At 51.7% G+C, this 8,808-nt stretch overlaps 3 protein-coding genes across 3 annotated transcripts; 2 read left to right on the forward strand and 1 right to left on the reverse strand.

The window, feature by feature from the left end:
- Positions 1-1,302, reverse strand: SODALDRAFT_378572 (hypothetical protein; the record flags this gene model as incomplete). The annotated part of the gene is made up of 7 exons (XM_028614993.1): positions 1-311; positions 399-463; positions 517-557; positions 665-728; positions 839-963; positions 1,062-1,113; positions 1,274-1,302. The coding sequence occupies 7 exons, from the start codon at positions 1,300-1,302 to the stop codon at positions 112-114; spliced, it is 576 nt and encodes a 191-aa protein (XP_028466182.1). The 3' UTR covers positions 1-111.
- Positions 1,303-4,154: 2,852 nt separating this feature from the next.
- SODALDRAFT_161050 (hypothetical protein) lies at positions 4,155-4,707 on the forward strand. Its single transcript, XM_028606937.1, has one exon. The coding sequence runs from the start codon at positions 4,236-4,238 to the stop codon at positions 4,662-4,664; it is 429 nt and encodes a 142-aa protein (XP_028466183.1). The 5' UTR covers positions 4,155-4,235; the 3' UTR covers positions 4,665-4,707.
- Positions 4,708-6,466: 1,759 nt separating this feature from the next.
- SODALDRAFT_277427 (hypothetical protein) lies at positions 6,467-7,861 on the forward strand (the record flags this gene model as incomplete). Its single annotated transcript, XM_028608063.1, has 1 exon — positions 6,467-7,861. One exon carries the CDS (start codon positions 6,467-6,469, stop codon positions 7,859-7,861), a length of 1,395 nt encoding a protein of 464 aa, XP_028466184.1.
- Between the last annotated feature and the right edge of the window lie 947 nt (positions 7,862-8,808).

An 8,808-nucleotide genomic window follows, 5' to 3' on the forward strand; every position in this document is an offset into this window, starting at 1 on the left:
TCGGCTCGTAAGATCTCAAACTAGGGTTACATTCTTCCCCGCAGCCATCTCCCCATCTTGAGCAATGGGAGATTAACTCTCTCTCTCTCTCTCTCTCTCCATTCTGGCGTCTCAGAGCAAAAGTCGTGCAACTTCGAGTCCTGCGACCTCCGCTTTGTGGCGTCCAGGGAAAGGAATAGTGGGTGTGCAGCCGGCATGATCTTGATCGCATTGGGGGAGATAGCGGCGAACCCCCGAAGTAGATAAAAATATCCAAGTTCGCGCGTACTTGGTCACTTTCCCTTCTCGGTTCCCTTCCCTCTTGTCTCCTCCTGGTCCCGTAGCATGTGCCGTTTACTCTCTTTGCCCCTGGGATAACCTCAACAGTGTCTGCCTCTAGATTCCTCAGTCTAAACGACCAGCAGAGCAAAGGTTGAGTACGGCCTGCCTGATATCAAAGGCATCTACTACCCCTGAAGTTCCGCTAGCTCGGGTTGCCGTCAGCTTGGCTGGCTGCGCTATCCCGGAACTTCTCACCGAACTGCCTTCTTTCCCGTGTCGAGTGGGTGCTCATCCGACTATGCATGTCAAGTCAACTTCCATGGGCAAAGAAGAAAATGGAAGGATTTGTTAGAAGAAGGGAGAAAAGAGGCGTTTAGAGAACGTTAGTCTGGGCCTGGTGTACAACGTAAGAAGCGACTCGGTAGCGAGAAATTCGTATTCTCGTGCAGGCCCAGAAGAAAATACCCCTGTTTGTTTTGAGCAGGCAGCCATTTACCAACATTTTAAGGGCTTGGGGAAGATGGTAAAGTGACTGACTGCATGTAGCTTGCGTAGACCCTAGTCCAGCTCGGCACACCTGTTCCTCCTGGTAGTGTCGGAAAGTGAAGACAAACGGATCAACGGAAGAGGCGAGTCAGTCATTTGGGGTGGGAACATGGGCGGCTTCGAGAAGATCTGGATGTAATAAATTTCGTTGACTTTCTATTGACTTGTTTGCCAGCCCGCGCCTGGGATCTCCGGTAAAATCTCAGGCTTCTGGGGGTAGGAGCTTCGCGTTCCGATATTGTGGTTGTCTTAACCAGGAGGGACAGGACAGAATGCAGGTACGGGACATGGTCTGCCGGATACCTCCTACGGAGAGGTGCACACGGAGAGTCGTGCCTTGATTTCATGTCAACCACCAATGGACCCAAGGGTGTAATTATGTAATCCAGACTTGACGTGGTGGGGCTGCCTGTCTAGACCAGACGAATACGATTGAAGAATAAATAAATTCCGGATTGACGTGCACATTGTATACATTCTCGAATGCCAGAACATATTCTCTCTATTTTCACGTTATTAGGTACGGACACCTATAATAGATACGACGTAAATTTCCCTGGCATAGGAAGAATTATCGAAAGTAAAGATTGAAAGTGAAAAGTGTCTGGATGTTGATATGTACAGAGTACGCTTTGCTGAGTCCAGGATCCACACCTCCCCATTGCGTAATCCGCACCGGCTGGGAGGGGGCATCCCTTGGGAGCCGTACCGAGCCCGTCTACGGTCGCACCCCTTTCTTCTGTTCCTCTTCGGCCCCGAGCTATATTCGCACGCCCCACACTCCAATCGTTTCCCGCCCCATGTCCATCTCCCCAAACAAGCTGATCGCCAAGCCTTCTGTGGTGCGCCAAGCATACCAAGGCCACGCTAGGAACGGTGGCTGGCAACGTTTAAATTCATGCTTAAACCTGATTTCGGTGGCGGCTCGGAGGTACCTCTTCGTTGTGCCAATCTGGTCCGTCTTGGATGACCGCCTAGAGGTACGCGTTGTTGGACCAAAGCATATATTCCTCTTTATTCCTCCGTTCCCAATCATTTATTTCTATCATATTTGGCGATGTCCTACTCAACGTTGCCAGACGCTCACGTCATCATGGTCATTATCCCTCAGTATGAAGGAACGAACAAGATCGACAAGATCGGAAGAATCGGACCATAGATACACCGTCTCCCCGATGTCGCGGAGGTCAACATCCTTATTTCCACCTCGGGTTGTCCAAGACGTACGTAAACCCTCTCGGCACCCCATTCCGGTAGAGAGCCCCATCACCACCCTGAATTTCTGTTGGGTGCCAAGCCCTGAGGGTTGCTTGGCGTCGTGCCTCGTGGTCTCTCTGTCACGCCAAGAGGACGCTAACGAATACGGAGAATCCCTTTGACGGATGATAATATTTGACAGATTTCCTCTCTCTCACATGGGTGAGCCAATTGTACTTCGTCAAAAGGGTTTGTTGAGTCGTCCGAGATGCCTAATTTGATGTTGGCTTGCTTTTGACCACTTGGCAATGTTTAGGGTTTAAGGAGGCGCAAGCTTCGGCGGGCGAAATTGCTAATCGCGTAGACCATTCCCAATCGATTGACCGGCAAACAAAGCCATCCAGATCCTAATAATCCTGAGTGCATATGTATGCATAACTGGACGACGTAATCCAGTCCTGATGCCGTGCCCCTCCGACCCACATTCTCCTAACGGTGACTTCAACTCGACTTCCTGTGGAAGGACTCGCATTGCTGGTCTTGTCCGATTAGCCGATTTCGCCAAGGACAGACATACGAAGCAGAGAGAGAGAGATCTTCCCGGACCTCCGTGAATTCCAACCAAGGATTGGAGCGAGACAATGTCTTGGCCAAGACCCTCCATTCCTCTCGATATCAGATCAGATCGTCATTTCCTAATTCCTAGGCTCCGCCTTAAACCGTTGTATAGAATCCTGTGCCTTGCGTGGAAGGGGTGTTTATTGTGGCTGATGACCGATAACACGAGTCCGCAGTCGCTTGCATCCATTATAAAGCCGGGTCTGCTAGGAAACGTTGCCAATACATTCAAGAATGGGTTTGCCTTTTTTTCTTCTTTTTTTCTTCTCTCCTCTCCTTTTCTTATACCACAAGCCAAGAACGTCTCCATTAATTAGCGACGTAGAAGCTGCAGTCATAGACAAACTTGGACGTATAGGCTGAAATAGGCATCCGGGAGACATGAAAAACGGTGGTATCGCAGGGTTACACGCCGCTTAGTGTTGCCCATATACGATTCTTGCATGCCATGCCAATACAGTCCATCAGTTTATAAGGAGGTAAAACATCCTAACAGGAAAGCAGAGAGACATTCGGTAGTAGCAGGTCCTAAACGAAGAATGCAAGGCGCTGGATACAATGAGTGAGGGAGTGGCTTCGCGTCTGCTTCTTGTTCGTTTTCTGTTCGACAGCGAACTTTAAGAACACCTCGAGTACGTAATTTGGAGTGAGCCGCCAAATACAGGCCACTAACATCAGTCTCGACGTGTACCTTATTACATAGACATGTGTATATTAGTTTTCACCTAGTGTCCAAGCCTATTATTCTAGGCCTACGGCGTACATACAAAGCTTTGTCTTTCGGCGACATTCATCATCTCGACGGCCTTCTACGAGAGTGCTAAGACCGTCAAGACAAACTGGAATGGAAATAAGAATAAGAGTCCGGCAACTATAGAATACCAGAAGTATTCGTAATGAGCAAAGCGAATGGCCATATTAACCCTAGGAAGAAGGTGCGAGTAAGCGAAAGGCTAGTGCTACGCCAAGGAATGAGTTTGAACAATAACCCTGTGGGGCAGAGATATGTGTGTAACTTCACGGCCGTTTCTCACCCAAGATAAGGTATATGTAATACAATACGCTACAGAGTAAGGTTAGTTCGTAGACTTTAAAGTGGTGATTAGCTTAGGTTCGAGCTAATTGTGAAAGGGCTGCAACAGTGTAACGTTTACTTCCACAGTTCCTAAACTTCCCAGGAAAGGAACGAGGTATTTGTGCGACCTGGATGTTACGAATGCTAGCTACCTTACCTTAGAAAGTACTTTGTGCTAAAAACGTGGAGGAAATAGAGTAACGGGAGTTGGGGAAAAGGGTGTGCGGGCACGGAGCTAGAGATGTCTGAATCCTTAGTGGTCCCGGCCATTAAGAATTAGTTCATACAATTCGGATAGTACATACCTTACTGTAGAAGGTAAGGTAGGCGAAGTAACTACATTGTAGGTATATGTATACTCTGAAAGATTTGTCCTTCTGGCCTCTAAAATCTCCGTACACGGATACATACTCCTCGGCACGGATGCTTGGCTTTATGGGGCATGACTTCTTGGCCGTCTTAGGTACAGGGCGATGACGGCTCGCGAGTCGCCAGTTACTTCCCTTATTTCTCCCTCCCCCTGGCTTACGAACTAATTATGGCTTGCCAAAGTCGCCATGGCTGGCCGATCACTCGAGTCCTTCCCGAGATCCGCTTCCCTTTATCCCCTCTTATGTTGCAAGGGTTCGGTCGAGATCTTTTTTTTTTCTTTTCCTTTTCCTTTTCTTATTCTTTTTCCCATATTCTTTGCTTCTCTTTTCTCTTCCCCTCCCTTCGGTCCAAGTTGTATGCCCGCCTTATCGTCGAGTTGATGGGAATTCCATCATCACCGTCGTCGTCGTCGTCGTCATCATCGTCATCATTATCATTATTATTATCATTCCCTCGCGGCAAATTTCCCAACGTCGAAGCAAACGGCCCGCCGTTCCTTTCTTTCACTCTTAATTCTAGAACTACAGGACTAGCGACGGCCCGTATCATTTTGTCGGTCACTACAGTGCAGGAGCTCGTCACAACGATCATATAGAGCCGATTCTCCGAGGCTCAGTTCCCCTCAACACCCATATTCCCTCGCAAACTCACGCTCGGCCATCCCTCACCTTCAACAACGTCTTAACCCACGGACAGAAGTCTAGTCCGAGGAGAGACGAAGACGACCCGATGTGGAAGACGGCAGCCCACCGCAGACAATTGGACTAGGACGCCTTCAACCTCAAGCATCAGAAGGGCAAAAGAGGCATAGGGAGAAATTCCATCCCTCGTTGGTGCTCTCACTCGTATTGAGAAGCCGCCGTCTTCGTTTCGTATTAGGCGCTCGCTCATCGGCACCGTCGCCATCAACCTCGATTGTCAGCAAGCCCGCTCCGTACTCATCCGGTGCCCCTTGTCCGGCTTCGACCTCTTCAATTCCAGCAAGCCTTGTTCCGAATTCTCCGGCCTTTCCATTAGACTCGAGTCAGGCACCACGGCATTTTGCCAACGCGCAGGACCCGGTGAACAAACCTGCGCTGCATTATTTAGTCTCGGCAGATAACGTTTCGTTTGTTTTGGGCCGCCATATATGCCTTGCGGTTTTCGTTTTTCTTTATTTATTTTTTGGTTACCCGACTCTCATCACAACGTCAAGAGAGCCGTGTAACTAAGACTCAACTTGGCAAAGCAGAGTAAGTCTCGTTCTCCCTACAGTCGCCCGTGTCAACCAATTCCACATCCCCCACACTCGCAGCCATGAAATAGCAGTCGATGGCAATACACCCACCCCCTTTCACCGGAATCCCCCGTCCGTCCTTTTGGCTCTGGTATAGCCAGCCGGCCGGCCGGCCCACCAGCCACATCCCACATCCCACATCCCGAGGCACACTTATCCCGTGCCCATTGTGGTCAATCGTGTGCTGTCGGAACCCTGGCATCATCCCCTTTTGTCCCTGGTATCTCATCCATCCATCCACCAACCTCCTCCCCCACACCCCAAGGCAAAGGCTTGAACCCTGCAGGTTCATGGCTAAAACATAGCCCCCGCCTAGTTACGCGTCGTCGCCCGTCTGTTAACCTTGCGTGGCAATGAATCTAACTTTTGCTTCTCTAGGCCGAGACAGGCCTAGGCAGTGAACAAAAGCTTAATTCCCTTACACGCACGCCACCATCGGGAAGGGACACATCGAGTCAAACTATCCCGCAGGTTTCCTCGTCAGAAGGGGCCGGACATCGATCGGTCAGGTTACTATTATCACTGGAGTCCGGTAGTTCCGCCTGCCGACCCGGGCATAAAGAGGATCCAAGGCCTCCCCTTCATCGAGCTACCAAACCCCAACCTTTAAGCATATATAAGCTGGTCGTCTCAAGGTATGTACGCTTATAACCCCTCGAAAACATTCATCCTGGGGTTTTTATTTTATTTTTATTCCCTTTCATCCGCCCTGACTGGCCACGTTGTGGAGGTGGCCCCCTCTTGTTTGCTTGTTCGGCCTCTGGGTTTTGTCCAGCTTCTACTCATCCGGGGTTGTTGATGCTTTCCCATCCCTTTTCTGAATGCTGTGGCGTTCGGAATTCCCCGAGCCGACAAGTTCACTCTCGACCCAACTCGTATGAATTAGTTTCACCTTCCAACAAATACTCACCATCGTCGTCCAGCAGGGTTTCCAACCATCGGTTCGTGACCTGCCGCACCGAGCTTCGACGCCTATCGTGCCGGTTTATGATATTGCCGGCAGGCTTACGGGTGACGGCGACTCGACCAGATCACGACAAGGTCAGATAGCCTCACGATTTTCATGCTGGAATCATCTTTGTTCGTCTCGTTCGTTTCCGTCAGCGTTCTAAATGGCGAACATGGAGACCTATTACGGCCACGTGCGGTCCCCCGCCGACGCCATCAAGCTCTTTGAAGCCTGCAGGCTCGGGCTACTGCCCCGTGTCCAACGGCGATTATCCGAGAAGGAACGACAGTCGATCCGGCCCGGATCTGTTTTCGTGTGGGATGAACGGGAAGCCGGTATGAGGAGATGGACAGATGGCAAGTCGTGGAGCGCCAGCCGAGTCTCGGGAAGTTTCCTCACCTACCGCGAAATGGAGGGCAAGCGAGCTGGTGGTTTCGGCAACAACAGCAGCCGCAGAGGCGCGACCAAGACGCCGGATTCGAATCGCGGGAGCGATGAAGACCAGGAGAATGGCGGCCCGGAGGGCTACAAATACAAGGCCGATGGCCTGATGAAGCAGTCTTTCAGCATCACCACCTCGGCCACCCAGCACCTCCATCTGATATCATACTACGCAAGGCCACGGCCGGGGGATCCCCAACTGCTACAACCGACGTCCGACCCCAACTTGCGTCACATTGTCCCTCCGAAGGGGATGTATCCCGAATCCAGCCTCCATGACAACAGTTCGACACCCGCTTTGACCAGGGCACCCATGATACAGCATCCACCATACGCGGCCCAACACCTTCCTCACCCGGGTCCACCGCCTCAGCACCACCCTCTGGCGCACTACCCCCCACTCCCGCCCGGATACCAATGGTCTCCCACGCCCCTGCCATTTTCGCCCTACGGCCAACATCATCATTACACGTCAGCCCCATATCCTCCACATGACCAGAAGGCACTCCCCGCTCCGAACGGACATGATGCGAACGGACATCATAGCCATCCATCTACGTATGCGGGCCCGCCACCTCATTACGTGACACACCCTCTCGCCTACGACCGGCCGACTCTGCCCCCGCCGATGCCACAAGCCCTGACTCCATCACCGGCGCTGTATGCGGCGCAACAGCAGCCATCACAACCACCACATCCATCACAGCAATCCCCGCATACGTCACACACGATATCCGAGGCCTCCCCCCGAGCACAGCACCTCCAGGCGCAAGCCGCACAAGCCGTCATGATGGACTCGTGCAACGGTAGTCAGTTCCTGCCGTCTATTAAGCGAGAGGGCAGCCCCTCGTCACCCCGGGTCGCAGAGTCGGACAATACCGGAGCCGAGGACAAGACGAGCATCTCGGCCTTACTGCGGACCCCGTTGGTGGAGCCCCATCGAGAGTCGGGCCCAGGGCGAGGGCGAGGGCCAGGGCCAGGGCCAAACGGTTCCATCCCCCAGCCTGGCATCTTGCCTCGCACGGGGGTTCCATTAAGCGGGATGCTCGGCCCCGCTGAACGACCGGGCGGGTCGAGTCATGATGCGAGAGCTCTACAGTTGCTGGACCGCAAGTTCTGCGCATGACGGGAATACGGGGAGCACATTCATTGGTCGAGGTGGCCATGATATGGGGCGGACGGACGTTCTGGCATTGCACATATCATTTACGTCTTTATTATTTTCAGTAGTATTATTATGCATTGCTATGGCGTTGCGTTGTGGGAGGGGCGTAAAAAGGGGCGCATCCATTACGGGTACGAATACATATGACATATTACATGGAATAATATGACAGGAAGGTCTTTGCATTATTCGCATTCCCTCATATGGCTGGCATTGATAATGACTCTAGGGTATTGCTCGTAAAAGGACGTGGAACAGCGGAGATGGTGGTATGACGGCTCTAGCTAGATACAACGTGTCAAAACAGGGCAGAACGGCGGAGATGTTCGTATAAAAGACGCCGGGTTCGAGCCGGCTCGCAAGTCTTTACCTTAAACGAGGAGGCCAGGCCCCCTCTCACCTTTACCATCCCTGTGAAATAAAGTAGGTTTGCGTGTAGATATTCTCCGGTAGGACTAGTAGACGACGCCACGGTTTGCTACCAGCTTTATCCTCCCGACTAGTGGGTGCCGATGCCGAGGAAGTATGCCGCCGTGGTCTCCGCGTAGTTCGAATATACATGTAAGTTCTGTATAAGCTAACTTATGAACCTGTCTGTCATGGTCGGGAATAAACGCAAGCTGCTTCCCGTTCCCTCTCCGTTGTGAGATACCCTCGTGAAACCACCGCGCTAGGTGATGTGCCTCTTTGCTTTATGGGTTTTGTTTACTTCTTATCTTCCCCTCACTCCCAATCCCTGGTAGGTCCTAAGAATCCCGCGTCTTTCCGAAAAGGTAAAGGTGGGCGTCTCCTCAACGTTCGGATCCTACGGCTTGAAGAGGGGGAAAGACTCGAAAGAGTTCACGAACGAAACAACGCCATCTTCGGGAACATCGACAGAAGACTTACCTCCCTTAGTCCTCCTTCCC

This window comes from Sodiomyces alkalinus (assembly GCF_003711515.1).
Source record: "Sodiomyces alkalinus F11 unplaced genomic scaffold SODALscaffold_5, whole genome shotgun sequence".
In the NCBI taxonomy this organism is placed as follows: Eukaryota; Fungi; Ascomycota; class Sordariomycetes; order Glomerellales; family Plectosphaerellaceae; genus Sodiomyces; species Sodiomyces alkalinus.

Bases quoted from the DNA above. Each gene is read 5' to 3' on its own strand.
- SODALDRAFT_161050 (XM_028606937.1), top strand. From the start codon at position 4,236: ATGGCTTGCCAAAGTCGCCATGGCTGGCCGATCACTCGAGTCCTTCCC.